Here is a 22,991-nt window from a genome sequence, read left to right on the forward strand (position 1 = left end):
TGATTAACACTTTGTGTGATGCCTTTTGTCATTAATTATTTTTTTCTCTGGAAATAATAAAAATCAAAACAATAAAATCCTCCCACCCGCCCCATATTTTTTTTTGTGACCCCGGATGATAATCTACTGATCGAATTGGCCTTATTTCACTGCCTCTAACAAGCTCTGATACAGTGATTTACCTTGGGTGCATTTTGTAGAATGCTGTCTCCTAAGAATGTCATGATTTGTTCCGGAGTAATGACCTCCACACCTGGCTCTAGTATGACTTTCCCTTTTAATAACAAGATGTTCATGACAGCTAACAGAGGACAGGGTCCATTTTCATTCTGGGTTATAATGGGCACCTCACGAGAGTTAAAAGTGTTCCATTTTATATGATACACACTTGGTTCGTAGCTTTCATCCATCGGCATTGCAGTGGCACCAACAGTGGCATCATCCACACTGCCAAGGGCAGACAACTTGACTTTAAGCCTGGACTGGTCGCTGTTAGTCTGGCTTGTGTCTGACGAATCGTACGAGTCTGTGGTAGTGGTAGTTGACAGTTCTGACTTTTCACGACCTGGTGGTTCCCAGACTTCTGCCTGCTTTTCTGTCAATTCATCATCTTTAGACTTTTTGGGTTCTGATTGTGAATCTCCTTCCTCCACAAAAGCAGTATGTGGCTTGCCCACTTCTTCAGCTGATTTAGAAAATCACTTGTTATCTGTACATTTAGTCTGCAACTTACATTGTTTTCATTTATTCTAATAATATGACTAGATAATTCATAAGATTTGATTTGTTTGATTGGTTGCACAAGTTTAAGGTCCCTTTGAGAATTCTTTCACTCATCATTGCTCATAAAGAAATGTTTGAGTGTAAGTGAAGTGTCAAAAATTTTGCCATATGCTAAGCGCTCTTGCATGGCCATCTAGCAGTGAAGGCTCTTCTTAGTGTCAAGGCATGTGACACGAGACCTTGGTTTTTAAGGTCTTATCCCAATTTAAAATAGAAGTTAAACGCTTGGTAAAGGATAACTTGCTACCTGTTTCTACAACTCAGATCTGTCGAAGCCTGGAATATCAGATCTGTTGAGGCCTGGCATATATTGAACCTGGGCCTCCTGCACATGAAGTAGATGTGTATACTTTAATAACTGAGCTACCATTGCAAAACTTGATACAGTGAGTGACATTGTACAATGTTGGTCCTAACGCCAGTTGTAGCATTGGTCCTAATAAGCAGCATGTACTACATCATGTCAACAACTAAACAAATTAAATGGTTAGACTCTCTCTCTCTCTCTCTCATCCATAGCTGCAGAACTGTAGCTCTCTGAAAAAATATTGTGACGGACAGAGAGCTACAGATCCACCCCTTATAAAAACCTTCAATTTACGGCGCACAAAAAGCTGCGCACGGTTGAGGCCTGATATCGTTGTATTCTTGTGTTGCTGTCACATAAATTTAATATCAAAAAATTCTTAACACATTTTCCTACTATTCTTATGTCCAAACATACCTTCAAATATTCATTAAAGCCCCATACGACCTGAAAACTGACAGCTTTTGATGATTTCGTTTGTTGACGTAGCCATGTTAAGTAGCCAGTCAATTCGAATCCCGGTTCATTTCCATACTTGCACAATAACGTCCAAATGTGAACTAATATCCCCATAAATATTTTAGTTAATTATTTTAAATAATATATCATCCCAGTTCCGTTCAATAATAATTATTCAAATAAGTAAACTCACGACAACGCGGCTTTCATTAATCTGGTCCGGTCTCCATCCCTGCCACTGGGGTGTTATTAAAGGACCATAATGGGCTTTTGTGGCATTTTCATTTGTCAAGAGCTTATTTTACCTTTAGAAAAACTATATTTTTTAGTTTCTGGAAATAATTCATGTTGATAACAAATGAAGAGCGAACGCATGACTTATAACAAATTTTATGAATAGATACCAATAGGAACAGGGTTCGAATATGACTGGCTACCTAATATGGCTACATCAACAAACGAAATCATTTGAAGCTGTGAGTTTTCGGGTCATATGGGGCTTTAATGAATATTTGAAGGTATGTTTGGACACAAGAATAATAGGAAAATATGTTAAGAATTTTTTGATATTAAATTTATGTGACAGCAACACAAGCCTCAACCGTGTGCATCTTTTTGTGCACCGTAAATCGAAGGTTTTTATAAGGGGTGGATCGGTAGCTCTCTGTCCGTCACAATATTTTTTCAGAGAGCTACAGTTCTGCAGTTATCTCATCCGCTGATGACTCATACGGGGACCCTACTGTCACTGTGTTATGTTAAGACTTGCAATACATACATGTACTATTTCAGAAAGAAATCAGTAGGAATTTTCACTTCGTAACCCGCATTTAAATAAACGATAAACATGTTTCATTAGAATTTGGTAATCAAACCTTGTTTTCGTGCAGTCGATGGTTCATTCTCCTCGAACTCCGCCAGCAATACTTCGTCCATATCTGGGTCCGACTCGGATTCCTCGCTGTTTTCATTTGAACATGGGTCGTCCCCTTCTTTGGATGGAGTAGTCATATTTGCACCCTAATTATGCTTCAAAAGTCACAATCTAAGTCAAAGTTAATGTAAATATGCGAAAATATTTTCAAAACAAATCTGTGATAACCATTATTTTTTCGAGAACTCTTCTGAATATACTTGCGTGAGACTCTACCGTCGCGTTCGGTTTCTTCTACATACAGTAGTCTCATGCAACCAGACGCTCTGCTTTCTCCGTAAATATCCTGCTTGTCGGAGATTTGCGGTGACAGCCGAGTGTCTGGTTGAACGAGACTAAATACAGTGGTGTGCCGTGTTCTAGTTGATTTGAAATAAAGATATATTTCTTTTATCTCATGCGCATCATCTCAAGCTTTTTATCATTTAGTCACACTGTACCTGAAATAGGATGAATATATGGTGTACTGTATATATAGAAATCAATGAGTAGTGGTCACAACATATAGAAAGGTGAAGATAACGAACAGTAATCAATCTCACAACTCCTTTAACATGGAGCCAAGAGTATGCTTTCAATGTTATATGCAGGAGGTTGAAGACAAACATCAATTTCTTATTTCTTTGCCCAAAATATAACAATGAGAGGTTACAATAAATGGAAACCATCTCAAATTTTTCTCTTTGGACACCTACTGTCAGAGAAACTAATATGGATCTTAGATAATGAAAGCAAAGACATTTTATGTTTGCTTGGAAAATTTATAAAAGCACTGAAAAGGCCATGACAGTCACACTGTTGGTTACATAAACAACAAGTTGCACACACCACGAAAAAACAAAACAACCCAATAAACAACCATTTTTCTCAGTTCTCATTTTTGTTAACAATGTAGATTATTAATATTTGTCGGGGTTTTTTTTTTTTTTTTTTTTTTTTTTTTTGTAGCGTGTGATATTTGTTTATGTAATATGTGCGTCGAAAATTTGAGTTTTAAATAAATCAACAGTGTCGTGGCCTTTTCAGTGCTTATATATGTATATATTGTAATAGAATTATGTGTGTCGCTTGAACATGCTTTGTCAGCTATTGCTATTAATTTGTATATTCTATTGATTGTTTTCTCCTCTCTTCATTGTTGCAATATTATTTCTTTTTTATCAATTTTGGAATCCCGTGGGGCCCCGGGTTAGAATACGTCTTAAGTACCCCTTGCTTTTCGTAAGAGGCGACTAAATGGGATGCAGGGGTCCTTCGAATGAGACCAACAACAACAACAAAACCGACATCCCGTGTCACAGTAGGTGTGGCACGATAAAGATCCCTCCCTGCTCCAAGGCCACAATCGACGAGCATAGGCCTAAATTTTGCAGCCCTTCACCGGCAGTGGTGACGTCTCCATATGAGTGAAAGATTCTCGAGAGGGACGTTTAAGCAATATTCATTCAATCAATCAATCTATCTGTTTTGGACTCTGAATTAGAAATAAAGTCATACTAGTGTAGCAGGGAAATATATTTTTCCTTTCTTCAAGAAGTTCTGGTGGCGATGTGAATAAATTTCATGAACTGATATGTGAATAACAACCAGCTTGGCCAACAATGCCACCGGGTAATGCAATATGAAACACCAAGCATAAAACTTAGCCTTGAATGATCAAAGAACTTAACGCACCGTTATCTGTGGGAATAACTTGCGTGAAACTCCGCAGAAATTCCCTGGGGCACCATAAGGTGTTTTTTTTAAAAAATTCCCAAGGCTTCATACACAGAAAACATTTCATAACATTCTTAATCTAAAGTTAATGAAATTTCGGAAAACGATAAACAGACATTCATTAGAATCTGCATTACGACGTCAGTTTCCTGTCTCCAGAAGGTGGAGAAGTTTTGAGAATACTGTGAGGGAAACTGAGGGGGAACTAAAGTTTCATACAGGAATCGCCATCTTGTAAGAGTTCCCAAACTTTCTTAATTTTTGATCGGTATAGTTATTTTACCACTAAAGATCTTGATTCCACTGCTAATGGGAAAATCATTGGCAACGCAAACTGAATGGAAACAAATGAATTGAATTTGATGGTGTGAAATATTCAGAGTAGCCAGCACTGCTATCGAAGTTATCCCGATAATATAGGTCAAACGGGGAGCCGACGTGCAAGATCGGAGCCAGGATAAGTTTACTGTTCAGCGTGCAAAGGTAAGATTACAAAATTTCCTGAAAAGATAACGCTTAATGAAAATATTATAATTCAACCAGCACGTTGGTAGGGGGGAAACTTACAACCTGTTGCAATCTCTGGAGAAATAGGCCAACTACCATGACTAAAACCGAAGAAAAGAAAAAACAAATAAACAAATGGTACAACTTCTATAAATATGAATTTGAAATATTTCTTAGGAATAGCTATCAAGTAGGCTTTTAAACATCGTATCAAGAAACGATACATCGTCTGGCGTCACATTTTGTTTTCTTTTCTTTTTGATAAATATTCCCATAACATTGAGTATTGAAATCCTTGAAGACATTTACGTGATATAATTGCCTTTCCAACTCTCTGTATCAACATATACCAATGGGGGTAATGTAGGAGACAATCTTGATTGAAATGAAGTCGTGGGAACACCTGCTTTGTGGTGAAAATATTGACCAATGACTGCAATCATGGCAAAGTTTTTGCTGTTCCGTTAATCGTGTTGAATTTTTAAACATGGAAATATTTCATACATATTTGTAAAATCTGCAGATCACCTGTCATAAAACGATAAATTGTTGTTATAATGGTATATTAATCAATTAATGGAGTTTACAGAGTAGCATTTATTCACTAAGTTTGAGATCTTCATCTGTGAAACCTGTGTGATTGCGTTAACATGGTTGGGGAGGTGATTGGAAGAGCTATTAACTATTGTTCTCACGGTCTCCAAATGCAAATGTGAATTTCCCACGGGTCTGCTTTACGTTACAACTGTTATTTTCCCATCGTAGTGATGAAATGAAATCTAATTAACATACAGACAGGAGAATATTTTAAAACCAGAAACGGCTTTCAACATGGAATGGACGAATAATTTGGAATGTGCAAATCTGTGTGTTACGTTCAACAGTGGATAAAATACTTACTGCGTGTGTCACTCCGTCAAGTACTGTTTTCACCGCGGAATCTTTTGTCACTTTGTCCAAGTCTTATTCTAATGAACTAACATTGATTTTAAGAAAATGAACGAACAGCATTTATATGTTACCCAGGTAGGTTTGTACTGCACTGCGTTTATTTGGGTAGAATTGCTATGTTGAATGTACTTAGGGATTTGTCACTAAATCAATCTTGCAGAATAGTTTTGAAACTGAACTGTTTAAAGTGTTTGCTCATAATTTCCTTCCGTGGTGTAAAGAGGATAAACCCTCATAAAATTGGAACAAACTAGACTAGGTTGAGGCAATATCGGGAGCGTGGGAAATAAGTGGTGTTTATTCAGAAGTGAAACTTGAGAAGTCCAGATAACTCTGAACATTCCAGTTTGATTTAACTCTTACACCCAGATACTGATAGCAGTGTCTTGTTGGTGCCAAATATTTACTGATCTTATAAAAGCTATATGATATAAAAGTACTTGCCAAAATTGTAGATTTGATATATATCTAATATAGACTATATTAAAAGCATTAAACTGTGATATTGTACCTCTGCAAGGAGTGAATGAGTTTTGGGGTTTTCATGAGGAAAGATTTAAGATTATGTATGTTCAGTATATTATATATAGACAACTTCACTTAGAAGAAATTTAAAGATGATAGTGCAGTCACGGGTTAAACTCCACTACTTAAAAAAAAATGTTAATGTCCATTATCAGACTTAGTCCAGAGCAAAGGCTAAATTATGTTAATTATCAACTTCTATATACTCAGACAGTGCTGACCTTTTACTGGACTTTTAATATTTTTTTGGAATGAGTAGGCCTATAGAATGCTGTATGTATAGGAAGAAGTACAAAATAAATCGAAGCCAGAAAGAAAAAGTAGTGAAACAAGTTTTGTGAAGTTTGTATTAAAAAAGTAATGAGAAAAAAATAGTAAATTAAAATTTTTTAAAAGGTGGGACATTTTTTCTTGTGTCAATTAAAAAGGGAAGTTGTACAATATTTTAAATTCAGTCCTGAATGTATTATTGAAAGTTGTGCTTATTATATAAAATAATCTTAGTTTTGAAATGTAATTGTTGCATTGGAACAGTGTACATAAGGATAGCCATTACAAATATTCACAGCTGCTTCCCTAGTTTATGACTTGCATTTATGGTTATGAATTAGATACTTGCATTTATTAAATATGACAGTTTTTGTAAGTGCCATTGGTGTCCTGATAGTATTTCATGATGAGTATTGAACTTGCAGACTGCACCTCGGATTTCTTTGAGAATGGCATACAGAGGAGTGTGTGCATTTATATGAAGTCTGTGACCTAGTTCAGGGTTAATCTAAATTCATAATGCACCTTTGCCGGCATTTTGAAATCTCCTTGTCACCTATAGTGAAACCAGTTGACAGCTGCAGCAAAAACCAAGAATGACAGACATTGAATAAGATCACAGTAGTATTCTACCAGCTTGGACTAGTGATTCAATGCATATTATTTCATTGGATATTTTACAATAAGCAATATAATATATATATATATATATATATATATATATATATATATATATATATATATATTATTTGGCTTTCTTTAAAGGGACTGGTTCACGATTTTTGAAAAAAAGTAGTTTGGATTTTTTATGTTAAATATTAAAAATATAACTCATTGACAGCCAACATTTTGACCTACTGAATGCAAGAATAAAAGCAATATTTTGGCCTTAAATCTGTGTTATATAAACAAAGACTCGAGTCGTGTTATGAAACCAGTGAAACATGGATTTTGTAATATAAATCATCTTAATTTCGCATAGTCACAAATTTTAAATTGTAGATGACACATTCTACCCAAAGAATGCTTGAAATGTGAAAAATATGTCAGATAAACTTAGATCGATATCCATTTCTTTTGAAAATTTTGTAAACAATAACATACCGCAATCTTTGTTTACAAAACAAAATGAGCTTCTGTGATAATGTATAAACTTAATTTTTATGGGAAATCTTTTAAACACATAATCATTAGACAGTAGGTTTTATCATTGAAAGTGAAAAACAAAATTTTAGGGAAAATCTTGAATCAGTCCCTTTAACCTGTTCAAGAGTGCGAGTAAAAGGTGTACAATAACATTTATTTGCCGCGTTGAAATGATGAATTTTTTTTTTTTATTAAATCCAGGTGGTAAAAATGTAAAATGTGTGTTAAGTTGATATTTATTTTTTTTAAATGCATTCTGGGCCGTAGCAGTACATACTGAGTGTCTTTTTTATTTAGTTGATAATGTTGTGAATGCATGCTATACATGTTGTGCAGGGTTTGGTACACATGTTTAATAGACATGTTGGTCTATCTTGCTGTGAATTTACAACCTGCCGATTACATTCTTTCTCTGGCTAAGGCTATAATGCCTATCATTCCTGAAATATATTAGGAAAGGGTCTGTCTGCGCTTGCCAATGTGACATCTCTCTCTCTCTCTCTCTCTCTCTCTCTCTCTCTCTCTCTCTCTCTCTCTCTCTATTATTATTATTATTATTACATATATATATATATATTATAAAGCACTAAAATCCAACAAAAATCAACATCCAAATTAGTGTCGGATCTAATAGTAGATACAAGGTCAAATAAAAAAGGATATAAAAAGCACTAAAAATGACACGCAGCGAATTGTCAAATTTTCATCCTGTCCCTTCTTCAAGACGATAGAATATTTACAGAGAAAAGTAAGGAAACTAAAACAACAACTAAACTACAAAAGCTTATAACAAATTAACGAGTGTAAGATGTGGCAATAGAAAAGTTTGTTCCCATCGAACGTCAAGTCTAAATTGAACTAATCAGTCCTACGCTGGATCAATTCATGGTTTTTGACTTAGGCCAATTCAACTTGATTAGTAGATTATCATCCAGGGTCACCATAGAGTATGGGGCGGGTGGGAGGATTTTATTTTTTATATTTTATATTCTGAAAAAAATATTAATGACATTTGAAATGAGTTTTAGTCAACAGAAGTGCATCATTTAATGCCAGATGGATATCAATCTATGCTTATTTCACAGACGAATTCCAGGTTAAGCTTTAAAGGGACTGGGTTCACGATTTTTGATAAAAATATTTTTCATTTTTGATGTTAAACATTAGAAATATAGCTCATTTGATGTTGACAGCCAAAATTTTGACCTTCTGAATGCAAGAATAAAAGTAATATTTTAGCCTTAAATATGTGTTATGTAAACAAAGACTCGAGTCTTTTTATGTAAACAAACAAACAAGTGAAATATTGATTTTGTAATATAATGCATCTTAATTTTGCATAGTCACACATTTTAACTTTTAGATGACACATTTCACCCCAAAAATGCTTGAAATGTGAAAGATATAATAATACTTAGATAGATATCCATTTCTTTTGAAAATTTCGTAAACAATAGCATACCGCAATCTGTGTTTACAAAACAAATAATAAACTCTCTAAAATGAGATTCTGTGATGATGTATAACCTTAATTTTCATGTGAAATCTTTCAAACACATTAGACAGTAGATTTTGATCATTAAAAGTGAAAAACAAAATTTTGGGTAAAATCGTGAATCAGTCCCTTTAATTTCAAATACAGAAAGATACCAAACTTCTTCAAGATTTACGCCTGTAAGAACGTGAGAAATTAAGAAAACCATATATATTTTCTTCACGTTGCTTTACCGGAAATGTAAACAAGAAGTGTAAATACCGGGGTTGGAGAATTTTCCGGAAATCGCAAGTTTCGCAAAATAAAAATGTTTGGGGCGGGCCGATTTTTGAGAGGCGGGCGGGGATGATAATCTATCAATTAAGTTTAATTGGTCTTATATATTTAAAATTATAGTATATTTAAAATAGATCTTTCATATCTTGTATGTATATTTCTAATTGCAAGACCTTTTATTTCATGTCATGACCTTATGACTTTGAACTAGGAGTTTGACCATAATTTTTATACGCCCGTAGAAGACGGGACATAATATGGTATTGCGTCGTCCATCTGTCTGTCCGGATCTTGTGGGCAGGATACACACGGAACCTTAAGCTCCAGAATATTGCAACTTGGTACATTTGATCAATATATCTATATTAGCTTTTCACGGATGTATTATGTACTGTTGGCAGACTTACTCTTGTTAAGAAACATCGCCTTTTGAATATATCTGGAACTATTTTAGGTGGGGCTTTCATTATTTGTATATAAATTCCAAAAATAACTAGTTAAAAGTATTGTATACTGCATTTAGTATCTTCAACTTCCATTTTACTCATTTAAATTTTCACCAAATTTCATCCATAAATTTCAAATATTTCCCAAGACATTCGAGAATCAATTAAAATTTTTGAATTGTAGACTTTAGCTCGAGCATTCTTTCTTGTGCACACGGATGCTATTTGCAATCCAATGGACAAATGCATCCTATAACATTCATCCGATAATATTCATTCTGAAGTTGAAAAACTCGCAACATTTCAGAAATACATGTGTCAAATATAGTTCCAATGGAGAAAATTACCCCTTTTTCTCATTCAGCTGTACTGTACATCCAATGGCTATTTTCAAGTGTTCATGAGATCAAACCTTGCCTTTTCCTTTTTTTTTTTTTTTTTTTTTTTTATACAGATGTTTATGTGATAGCGAGGAAATTATTTGTCATTTAAATGAATATTGTTTGTAATATAAGTATGCATGTGTGCGTGGGTATTGCTTTGCCTGAAGTAATGGAGTAAATACTCAAGTGTTCATTTATTGACTAAGACAACCAGGTGACAATGCTTGATAATTGTAACACATGATAGCAGCGTAATACGGAAGTTCCGAGTTCCCCAAGAGTTATTTCCCTTTGTCGAACTCTTCCGTAAATTATGACGTAAAATATGATGACAGTGGGTACATTTGCTAATTACTATCGTTGTATTATTTCTTTAAAGATGATATCCAGAGTTTCTGAGACCATCCTATCTCAGGGGAAAGGCAACTTTAGTGAGTTTATGAGTATTGGATAACAAAATGGCTCCAACAAATAATGTTAATTGCCATCTTTCTTTGATAAAAGCGTCACTCATGTAGAAGAGGAAACGAATAATGATTTAATAACCAATTTGATGATCTTATTCAAACAGATTATGCTTGATATGGCCAGAACATACATACCAGTGATTGATATAAACAAAAGTTACGCTTTTATTACATTAATCGTACGTAATCGTTCTGTACAATGCCAGTCTATACATTGTGTACCCACCATACGTCATAAAGTACGAAAGAGTTCGACAAAGGGAAATAATTTTTGTGTAACTCGGAAGTTGCGTATTAAAATGATATGTGATATAGAGTTAATCTAGGTCTTTAGTAGGTTTGTTATTTTTGAGTTCAATAATGACAAAGACTCGTACATTGGTGTCTCTGTAGAATGGTTACACGTACAGCGTGGGGCCAGCCCAGTCCCACCACCTGATGAGTTGCTCCCAGCCACAACAAAATGGTCCCCACACCAGTCACGGCTTCATGCATCACAACAGCAATGCTGGATATACCCTCCACCCTGCGGAGAGGTCCTACGTTGGGCGACCTGACCCTGGCCCTTCCTCGAGGTCAGATCTAAGTGGTCACATGGCACACAGCAGTTACGAAAACCCGATGGACTTGTCCAGCAACAAGCCAGGAAGTTCTGGTCGACATGTGAAGGAGGAGGGTCATCACCATAGTTACCTTGCTGGTATGGGAACCACCCCTGTGTCAGTTGGAATTCCTGAACATGTGCATGGTAAGTGTTAATGAAATTGCTTGAAAGAGGGACAAACTGTAGGACGAATTTTTTAATATGCATAGCATGATACATATATTTCAACTGTTGTATACGACCATGTTGATAGTTATGAGGGTGTGAAATTGCTTACTATAGTATGAAATATATCCGGTATTCGTTGTTGTCATAGATTTTTCACTTCAATTGCCACAGTGTTTGGTTGATTATTTTTTCCCTTCAGTTTTATGACCTTGACCTCTGTATTTGGGTTTAGTATCCTAACAGTGTCCAGTTAGACAGTAGTCGGTCAAGACATAGCAAAGAACAAGGTCGGGAGATAAGTCAGTAGTGTTTAATCTGATGTCAGCGGTGTTCATTGTCTCAATGCATATTGTACTTCTTGACCTGGTTAGCTTTGGGTGACATCTTTACAACCAGGGTTTATCAGAGATGGTGAGGCCTATGGCAACAGAGAAAAACCCATGCAGTGTGTGTACTGGTGTCAGAAGTGGCTGTGAGATTTTTTTAGATGGTCCATGATGTGTTCAATACCTGAGAGGATGGGAATTATGGGATATGTACAGGTGTTACCAGATTATAAATAATCAGGAGATAACCCGACTGTGGCCCCTGATAAAACCACAGGACAGCTCACTACAAAAGTGGGTTTTGTGCATGGGTTGAAAGTTTTATGTTGTGAAAATGGGTTTTTTTCTGATGTGATCAATATTGTTTTATAGTGAATTAAAAAGAATTTCTGCCACAATTAATCAATTTAATGAGCTTGGTCCTGCTGTGATCAAACAAAAGTCTCTGGTACACCCTGATGAATATAGTACAAATAACAACTTCAAGAAAATCTATACAGAAATAGTGATTTTGATCAAGGCTGTACTTTTGGAAATCACAAATTATTGATGATAAAGAATATTCCGTCTTATCTTTCAAAGTCCTGATGTTACTATTAAAAGGAAACTTGTTCAACATATAGTGCTATGGAATCCTCACATTATTTGTTTGATGAATTTTCAAACTACATGTTAGTTGGTAAGTCTTATTGTTTTGTGATGATAGAAAGTTTATATCAATTTGATTTATTTTATTATATGAAAGTAGATTATTTTTTAAATAAAGATGGTTTAAGATTTTGAGGTTTAAATGTAATGGAAATTGAAGCTTGTTTTCCTTTGAAATTGAATTGAATTGTGCTCATTTTCCTTCATGTTAATGAGTCTGGGAATTGAATTGTGCTCATTTTCCTTCATGTTGAAGGGTCTGGGAAATGAATTATGCTCATTTTCCTTCATGTTGAAGAGTCTGGGAAATGAATTGTGCTCATTTTCTTTCATGTTAAAGAGTCTGGGAAATAAATTGTGCTCATTTTCCTTCGTGTTAATGAGTCTGGGAAATGAATTGTGCTCATTTTCCTTCATGTTAATGAGTCTGGGAATTGAATTGTGCTCATATTCTGTCGTGTTAACGAGTCTGGGAATTGAGTTGTGCTCGTTTTCTTTTGTATTAATGAGTCTGGGAATGAATTGTGCTTGATTTCCTTCGTGTTAAGAGTCTGCATGCAGTGTAGTTACATTGAAACTTAAATCATCAACTTCCTGTATAACGGTAATTTGTGTACATTTTGTTTGTGGAGGAATAGAATTTGCTGCATTTTGTGTGTGGAGAAATGGAAATCGCTGCATTTTGAACCACCATTTCACTGTTACAGCAATTGGTTTATGTACCAGTGTAATGTTATTTGTTATAAACATTGTCTCGAGACATTTCAATCATCTTTTTACAGACCCCTCGCACATTGTGGCTGGTTCCTTGACACCTCCAGAAAAGATCAATGGTGATCACTGTACCATGGCAACCACGAGTCCTTTGAGCATCGCCACAGTGACGCAGGCTATCCCAGCACCCCCCAGTCCCATCTCCACTCCATCACCACTTTATGCCACCAACAGTTACATAGACAGAGGGTGAGAGAGTGGACTGGTTTCTTCCACTTATTAGTAGGGCTTAGATTCTAGAATGAATATTGTCTGTGTTCCCATTTGGACCTGTGGATTAGTATAGTTAGGCAAATTGTTTTATTGTTTGGGCAGAAAATGGGGAATGGATACATTTGATGATGAAATATCACTTTTGTCAAACTCTTAATGAAACTTGAATGGCAACTTGGATGAGAAAAATATTACACACTATATTTGATATAGAAGAAAAAGAACTTCTTAGCAGTGATTTGTTTTTGAGTTACTTGATGACAAGCATGGTCAATTTTATCCATTTTTAATCTATTGATTATAACAATGGTTTAGTGTAGAAAAAATAAAGAAAGACCTCTATAAATCTTAGGTTTGTTGAAAAGACATTAATCAATATAAGAAGTGCAACAAGGTGTAGTATTACCTGTGGCTTCTTACAAATTCTGACATTTTGCAGAGCAGTTTCTGACGTAAATATACACTATCATTGCTTCAACAGTGATTAAAGGCTTACGGCCTCGTCAAATGTCGTGTAATAGTAGGAAAATTAAACAAGTGATCTGCATTGAAGACATTCCAAATGATAATAAATCCACCCCTTTGCTAGCGTTTCGTTTGATGTATGTGTGTCTCCAAATCTTTGACTCCGACTTGTTGTTGAGTTAATATAGAGCTGGGATACAGTCTTCGTTGTCAGATTTGTAATTATGCAGCATGAATTTGCAAAATTACATCATAAAATGATAACTGAATTTATGAATGAGTACAATATGAGACTGTCCCGACTGTTAAACATGACAAAGCACCATTTACTGCACACTTAAATGCTTTTCTGCACTTCTCCCAAAGATTTTGCATTGGTAATTTTAAAATATTTTGCATAATGAATTGTGTATAATTTGAAGCTAAAAAATGTGAATAATTATGTCAGATTGTAGTTTAACTCCGATTGTAATCGTAGCAGTGGATGGCCATCTCATGGTGGGATTAGTCAGGCGAAAACAGTACAAAGAAAATATTTTGTGTTCAGTCTAGTTTCTGTGGAGGGGACAACCTTTCATGCTTTATGAATTTTAGAATTGATTTTCCCATACTGTAAATATTCCGTGGGTTTAAACGTCTTACTAAAAGCAGTGGAGAGAAAAATTACACTTGCTATTATATTTCATATTCTTTGTGAATGAATTTAAAGATTAGGAAATTTGTTGAAAGGGGTGGGTTTATGCTGAGCCAATTAATGCTGGAAGCAAGTAGGTCATTTCCCGGTCAATGTTGCAGTATATTCTATTCCTTTATACAGGCATAGTTTCTTAACGATCGTGTTGCAGTATATTCTATTCCTATATACAGACACAGTTTCTAAACAGTCTTGTTATAGATTCTATTCCTATATGCAGACATAGTTTCTAAACATTCAAGTTCCCTTTTGCTTGAGAAATTAAGCAATAACAGCATCATATGAAAACAAGTTGTACTTGTAATTAGTACTTGACCTAGATCTAGTTATAAAACCTATAACAAGTGATGTACTGTAATGAGTGTGTAGGATGTAAGTATCCTATAAGTATGTACTGAATAACCATGTCACTGATGACTGTTAGACTGTTAGGCCACTCACATATTGTTCCATATAGCAGGCTGAGATGTTCCAATCGGAGGGGGGGGGGGGGGGGGGGGGGGGGGGGGGGGCAATTTTTGAATAATGGCCTCTGTACCATATTTATTAATTACATGTGTATTTTATTTTAATTCTATTTAGTTCTGGAATTTATTTTAATGTGATTCACCCTTCATAAATAGTTGTTGCTATCTTCTAAATTCAGGCAAACTGTGAATGGGAGCAGCTTTTCATGAAAACATGGAGATTCAAGCTAAAAAAAAATTAATATTTATGTTGTGTTAAATGTATCATGTGATGAATACAGGGCTTTGTTTAGGGTGATAATAGAAGGAATTACTGAACTGAAAAGCATAATAATCATTTTGTATGGTGTATTAAACAATGACAGAGTGGTCTGAAGATAAGTGGGGTTCTTTTTTTTCATTTCAGCAATTACCAGGACCAGAGACTGACAAAGTGAGTAAAAAATAAATAAAAACTAGAAATGTCAAAACGAAAGTAAACAAAAAGAAAAGTTAACAATAAAAATGGGAAAGGAAACAAAAATTAGAAGCAGTGAACGAAGTACTAAAAATCAAAGTGAAAGTAAACAAATGCGAAAGAAGTCAAGGTAAACAAAGCACTGAAGGAATGAGATAGATTCCTAGAAAATACTATTAGAATGCTTGTTGCATACAAGACTGACGAACATTGAGTGGCAAGAAAAGAAATATACAGCATTCATGATGCTCATCTGTTACAGTCATAACATTTGACATCACAATGCTAACTCAGCATGGATTGAAAAGATTTAAGCTTATCGTCACGCACAGGTGGAAACATTTTTCATTTTGAAATGCAACACATGAGGATTTGAATGAAAGAGCTTGCATTGAAAATTAATTTTTATGGGTTTTTCCTTTTAATTTAATGTATATTATATATACAATTTACACATATAATTTTACACAAGCAGAAATTTTTTGCGATAGCAATAATATACAGTTATTGACTGGGTTCGAGGACAACAGCTGTTTTATTTGACCCGAGAACGGGTCTGTTGCCTGAAGCCGTAGGCTGAGGGCAACAGATCCGTTCGAGGGTCAAACAAAACAGCTGTTGTCCGAGGACACAGTCTATAACTGTTTTGTGATACACTTTCAATTTTTAGGATGTTTTAATAGATGCACATGGTTTGTTGACTTTGAACTTTTAACATTACGTGACAGAGAAATTGTATACATTTATCAACGCATCCGCTAGTTTAAAAGAAAACCTACATAACATCCTAATTAATTATCAATAATTACATTTTTCGTGTTTCTTTTCTGCGTTCCATTTATAAATTCTTTATCTATATCGGTCAAATCAGAGAACCTCGCCATTACGTAAAGCAAAGCAACAGACCGAGAACCATGTGACTTACATAGCCAATAGAAATAAAGCAGACTATTGCCCGGTCAACAGTTCGTAAACTGTTGACCGGTCAATAGACCACGAGTGTGAGAATTGGTTTAACAGTAAAATGTTACTTCTAAATCGTTTTATTTTATATAAGAAATCTTTTTAGGTGTATAACAAAGCATGCATAAATGTATGCATGAGAATTATTCGTAAATCGTGTTCAATACAGACATACACCGTTTTCTTAAAACTTAACTATACAAACATGCTTTAGTGAGTATACGGGTCATTTGCATAGTTGAATTGCATTATAAAGATGTTGATCTTACATAGATATTTTGCGCATAGATTTATAATTCCGCATTTTTACAACCTCGAACTAGCTGCGTTAAAACAGGTAGTATTGAAGGTGAATTCAGTAGTCTTGGATAGTTTGTCATTTTTAAGATGGATTATTATAACCCCCCCCCCCCCCCCCCCCCCCCCCCCCCCCCCCCCCCCCCACCGAACGAAGTTCAGGGGGGGTATATAGGAGTCTGTATGTCTGTCCGGGCCATAACTTCTTTGTTCTTTGACATAGGCATACCATATTTGGCACACAGGTGGATCACCATGAGACGATGTTTCGAGTACCTTCATGACCTCTATATGACCTTGACCTCAAGGTCAAAATTAAAGGGTTTTTTACAATGGATTCGTGTCCGGGCCATAACTTCTTTGTTCTTTGACATAGGCATACCATATTTGACACACGAGTGTATCACCATGAGATGATGTGTTGGGTACCTCCATGACATCCATATGACCTTGACCTCAAGGTCAAAATTAAAGGTTTTTACAATGAATTCGTGTCAGGGTCATGACTTCTCTGTTCTTTGACATAGGCATACCATATTTGACATGATTGTATCACCATGAGACGATGTGTCGGGTACCTTCATGACCTCTATATGACCTTAAACTTTGACCTCAAGGTCAAAATTGATTATTGGGTTTTGACATAGTCATACCATAAGACATGGGTGTATCACCATGAAACTATGAGTCATGTAAATTCATGACCTCTTTATGACCTTGACCTTTGATCTCAAGGTCAAAATTATAGGTTTATACCATGGATTTGTGTTCGGACTATATCTTCCAATTTCTTCTACAAAGGCATACCATATTTTTACACTCAGGAAAGAGGTCATTTATACTTATTAACAACATTCTTTGGGAGATTGGGGTAAGCGGGGGGTATTCTTAGTGAGCATTGCTCACAGTACCTCTTGTTAAAATTGAACTAATAATTATGTTCCCTTTGGTTTAATCTCCTCTTACAGGCCTCATAATTTCGCTTTGAATATGTTTTACTAAATATTTGACATTATAATTCATTGATACACTAAGAGTAAAAGTAAGTGGATTGAAAATCAACTTAGAAATTGGAATTTCAATCCACGATGAAAAATAATAACCATATGCTGCAATAAGCTTATATCTTTTCAATCCGTCCCATTGCATTGTAACGTCAACAGATGAACATCACAGATGCTGTATATTTCATTTCTCGCCTCTCAATTTTTGCCAGTCTTATATGTTATAGTGTAAGAATGATTAGCTGCAATGTCTCAAGCAGCATTTAACTCAGCTCTTTATGTATGTATTGTGTTGTTGATAGAGAAGCCATGAGAAACTATCTGAAGGACAGAGGGGACCAAGTCCTGGTTATTCTACACGCCAAAGTGGCACAAAAATCATACGGCAATGAAAAAAGGTAGGTCACATTCGTGATTGGCAAAATACAAATGAAAGTAGTCGTGTCAAATTGGTGTAAAAGAAACAATGTTACAGAATTTGTAGTGCAGGTGAATGTTTGAATGCATTCTTCAGTAAGAACAAATTCAATGGCAAAGAAATGCACACAGGTAGAGATCTTGTGAGAAATATCGGGCTACTAGTGAGGACAGGGACTGAGTTGTAGAGAATTGAGAATCACCTATTAGGGGTGCTGAAATGTATCTCCACGAATTTTTTATTTTTCTACATTTTTTACAAGGGTCCTGTGGCATTCAAATTGGGAAAAATTGTCAACATTTCAGTCAAATTGGGAAAAATCAATTTTATCGTAAATAAGTTTTAAAATCATATCAAACATATCTTTGTTTTACACATCTAATTTTCTTTAACCGTCTAAAATTTTCACCTATTCTATCCAATTCCTCATTCCCATAACTCTTTGTTAAGTCTTATGTATATAATTTACATCGAATGTTATTTTTTTCAAATACATTTTCCTTTCATAGTTTTATCATTGGGGAAAATGCAAGCTAAATTGGGGGGAAATTGGCAATTTTTAAGAGGGGAAAGGGCCAAAATTTGGACCCAAAATGGGCCTTAAAAAATCACTGTATATGTACCTGAGATGGAACAAAGTCAGATCAGAAATTGGATCTACTCCACAATCTGTAAAAAACTACCCTTTATTAAACAGACATGGGTTTGTTGTTTTATTAACTTGCCTCCCAGCTCTCTACTTGTGTTGCTAAACAATCTAAGATTATTTAGAATCCAAATCTTAATGTGTTTTGTCTTTATCTGTAGATGGAATTACATGAAATTCTTAATTTTGATTTCATTCAAAATATCATAAGCAGTGGGTTTGTTGACAGATGAGAAAGAACTGTGTAAATTGTGGTAGTAAGTTTTGGATAAAATGATTAGAATTGTGTTCTAAAAAGGTTTTGATTAGATGAAAAAGGGGGGGGTGCTTTGTGGAAGTTATCGGTTTCTGGTTGCTCTTGTTCAGTGTGTTTTTGTGATTATACAGATTTTTCTGTCCACCCCCTTGTATATACCTCTTTGGAAATGGCTGGAAGCGGAAAAAGGAGGCGATCGAAGCAGAGGGGGGTACGGAACAAGACTCCACGACATGTGCATTCATGGGGATTGGAAACTCTGACCAGGAGATGGTGCAACTTAACCTGGAAGGAAAGGTCAGGGTTTAAGCTCATTTATGCCCTCTACTTAATTAGCTCACCGCCACCATGGGTTGAAAGATTTTCTGAGGTTTTTGAGTCATCTCCGGTGATCTATTGCAATTCATTGTCGTTCCTCATGCGTTAACAATTGAACATTTTTAAATTCTTCATCATAACTACTTTTCCAATTCTTTTCAAATTTAGTGTGAAACATCTTTGTAAATTTCAGACTCCTGCACCAATTGGGCCTTAGAAACGGGGCAAAGACTGCCCAAAATTGACCATTTTTCAAAAAATATCTTCTTCTCTACAACCACACACATGTAAGAAAAACTAAATGCATCATGATGTAGAGCAGGAAGGCCTCTACCAAAATTGTAAACTTCATGATCCTTGGGGTAGGGATTCTGACCCCAGGTTGAGGCCAAACTTGTATATATAGTGTTTATGTGTAAAACACTTAAATTAACATCTTCTTTAGTGTTATTAATACTAAATTGAATCTAAATGGGTATTTAGAAAGAGTAAGTAGTCCTTTACAAAAATTGTAAATTTCATGATCCTAGGGAGTAAGGGTTTGGTTTCAGGGTGGTGTCAAAATTATTATAATGATTTGAAGGACTTCTTTAAGTTTGCTGATACCGTATAAAATTTAAATGCATACTTAGGAATAGCAGAAAAGGATGTTAAAAAAATGGTGAATTTCACAACCCAGGGGTTTTTTTACTCTAGGATGGACCCAAATTAGTCATTGTTTAATGTTAATACATATATTATGTAAAGCCTTTCATCAATGTATTCTTTTTCGAGGGCATTCAAGTTTTAAGAATACAATTTGTTAGAACTTTATATTCAGTATGTATTTTACGAATGTCAATGATGTCGAGAGATTTCAATCTGAAATTACAAATTTAATTGTAATGATAGTCATTTCCTCATGAATGCTGTTGTAAATAATACTCATTTGAATCTTGACAAACATAGTACGTGTGTTTTAATGGCTGGGAATTTTGACAGAAATGAAAGTACATAAGGGTATGAACTTCTACGCTTCACGCTGGCAGACTTTGCATGAAGCGCTAATGCACTTCAAGAAGTAAGCCAGCATGAAGCTTCGCTGTTCATACCCTTGTGTATTTTCTAAAATTTGAAATTCATTTCTTATATGAACCAACTGATGGCGATTTTTCACTGCTTTATTTTTCGGAAATCAGAGGTTCAAATACAGATTGATGAAAAATCAGTTTTTCGGGATCTGTAGAAAATATTTTGTGTAAAATTTACTGACAACTCATTCCATCTCTCTAATTATTTTACTTTTCTTTTTACAGAATTATTGTGCAGCAAAGACTCTCTATATATCTGACTCTGATAAGAGAAAGCATTTTATGTTGACTGTGAAAATGTTCTTTGGTAATGGACAGGACATTGGTGTATTCAATAGTAAACGGATTAAAGTGATATCAAAACCATCAAAGAAGAAGCAGTCGTTAAAGAACGCAGACCGTAAGTTTAGTTCATAACAGTCTGACTTCATTTAGAGCTTCTTTCACATTTTAAGCAGTGACATGGGAGAATCATTTTGTCTGTGTGTGTCTGTCAATCTCTCACTATGTAACTTCACTGCCGGAAACACATAAATACAAACTACCAATTAAACTGGAACTACACAGAGAAGTCTTATTAGAAAATCTTCCTTTAGAACGTTAATAATGCACCAAAACATTCGGATATTGTACATGTAAATTACAAGTGTGTAATGACTGAACTCTAGATGTAAGTTACATTTAATTTAATGATAACTACACCAGATGTAAATTACATAGTAATGACTATGGTATGAATTGGTGATAGACTGATTATTGCTGACATACAAAAGTGGATAGCTGAAGGCCTCCTGATTTCGATTACTTTCCATAATCTATTTTTGGATAGCTGAAGGCCTCCCGATTTCGATTACTTTCCATAATCTATTTTAAATTAAAAGAAAGGAATACATGACATAAAACACAAAATGACTACAAATAAATTGATATTTTTCACTTCCTTGAAAACAATGTGGCAGCACCAAAGAAATAGAAGCGATTGCCAATGAATGATTTTACAAATGCTAACAAGAGTTCCAGCCACTCAGCAAACTTGTTGACATTGTTTATTTTCAGTTTGAAATTTTGCAAGTTGAAGTAAATGCATTTAGTTACGTGCAGTGTATTGATAAATCGTTGGAATCCGAATTGGATTTTATATAGAGAATGAAGAGTTCGATATAAAAGAAGTGGTTTTCGAATTTTCCGATTACAAATGTATCGAATTGATTATGACTTTTCGATTATTTCCGATGATTACTTAAGAAAATTTGTTTATTTTCCATCATTAGTATGGATGTAAATTACAGTATATTACTTCTGTTCTGAAATCGACATTTTTTATTTCTGGAAAAAATCTCAAACTTAAGTTGGAGTTTTCTTCTATTTGAATAGTCAAAATTTGAATAAAATCTCTGACTTTAAAGGGGCATGGACTCGATTGAGCTGAAAATTTTATTTTTTCTGTTTTTATTGTTTAGAGTGCTTAACTAATGCATTTGAAATGGTCAACCAAAATTTGAATATCAATTGTTGAGTTACAAGTGAGATACAGCACTCACAATTCTTTATGTAAACAAGGCTCGTGCTACATGTATATAGATTACTTGATAGAAAATAGCCTGTTTAAAACAAAATAAGATATGCTAAACACAAGAAACTATTAAAATATGTTCAGAATAAAATTATAAATTGAATAATCTGCTTTAAACAAACTTTTACTGATATATCTAGCTCTTAGGTAAACAAAAACAAGGCACGAGCCTTGTTTGCATAACTAAGAATTGTGAGCTTTGTATCTCCCATGTACCTCGCCAACCCACATTCAAATTTTTGCTGACCATTAGAAATACCTTAGTTAAGCAATTTGAACATTAAAAATGGAAAAATAAAATTTGAAAATTTTCAGCTCAAATCGTGTCCATGCCCCTTTAAAGGGAAAGGCAACCCTAACCACATAGTTGCTTTTATGAATAAAGTATCGCTTACTGATATCGTAATTGACAGTCTTTAACTACAAAAATCCTTGCTTAACAATTAAATCAATATTTATCATGTCTAATCGATCATGATCTGTGGTACGGGTCTTGACCTACTTCAGGACTTGGGCAGCTTCCCATGTGCTGTCTGTCGTACAGGTGTAGACAGCAATAGTATTTTCTGCAATGGCTGCAAGCACTGGGTGCACAAGAAATGCAGTGGGCTCGTGCGCCTGTCTGTGGACCCTGATTTCAGATGTTCAAGATGCAGAGGAACTGCTCGCCCTCAGAGTGATATCTAAGTTGGTCTGGACAAGTTGGAGGTTGTAGGCTCCTTCTGCTACCTCGGAGACATGCTTTCCGCAGCTGGTGGCTGTGACCTTGCAGCCACTACGTGTGTGAAGACTGCTTGGAAGAAGTTCAGGGAGCTGCTACCAGTCCTGACATCACACCACCTGTCGTATAAGACCCGTGGTCGAGTGTAAAACACCTGTGTATGGAGCGCTATGCTCCATGCCAGTGAGACCTGAGCACTGACCAAGCCAAATCTTCATCGCCTACTACGCAATGACAGGGCCAT

General features: G+C 35.2%; 2 protein-coding genes across 4 annotated transcripts in view; one reads left to right on the forward strand and one right to left on the reverse strand.

Annotated features, from left to right (window-relative positions):
- Positions 1 to 5,136, reverse strand: part of LOC125683100 (ubiquitin carboxyl-terminal hydrolase MINDY-2-like) — a 29,129-nt gene extending 23,993 nt beyond the window's left edge. The window contains exons 1-4 of one of the 3 annotated variants that reach the window (XM_056140621.1): positions 5,016 to 5,101; positions 4,767 to 4,807; positions 2,425 to 2,923; positions 183 to 685 (exon numbers count right to left, since the gene is read on the reverse strand). In XM_056140621.1, coding sequence (XP_055996596.1) covers positions 183 to 685; positions 2,425 to 2,560 — 639 coding nt within the window. In that variant the 5' untranslated portion in view covers positions 2,561 to 2,923; positions 4,767 to 4,807; positions 5,016 to 5,101. Of the gene's footprint in view, positions 1 to 182; positions 686 to 2,424; positions 4,808 to 5,015 lie in introns of those variants that run through there. The other 2 variants (XM_056140622.1, XM_056140620.1) reach the window with 2 other exon arrangements.
- A 229-nt stretch (positions 5,137 to 5,365) lies between these two features.
- The window catches only part of LOC125683099 (recombining binding protein suppressor of hairless-like), a 32,859-nt gene continuing 15,233 nt past the window's right edge, over positions 5,366 to 22,991 (forward strand). The window contains exons 1-7 of the mRNA XM_048923886.2: positions 5,366 to 5,732; positions 11,059 to 11,413; positions 13,194 to 13,374; positions 15,431 to 15,457; positions 18,048 to 18,143; positions 19,197 to 19,362; positions 20,679 to 20,853. Of these exons, the coding sequence (XP_048779843.1) occupies positions 5,703 to 5,732; positions 11,059 to 11,413; positions 13,194 to 13,374; positions 15,431 to 15,457; positions 18,048 to 18,143; positions 19,197 to 19,362; positions 20,679 to 20,853 (1,030 nt within the window). The 5' untranslated portion in view covers positions 5,366 to 5,702. The remainder of the gene's footprint in view (positions 5,733 to 11,058; positions 11,414 to 13,193; positions 13,375 to 15,430; positions 15,458 to 18,047; positions 18,144 to 19,196; positions 19,363 to 20,678; positions 20,854 to 22,991) is intronic.

Source organism: Ostrea edulis, chromosome 6 (genome assembly GCF_947568905.1).
Source record: "Ostrea edulis chromosome 6, xbOstEdul1.1, whole genome shotgun sequence".
NCBI classification, from domain to species: Eukaryota; Metazoa; Mollusca; class Bivalvia; order Ostreida; family Ostreidae; genus Ostrea; species Ostrea edulis.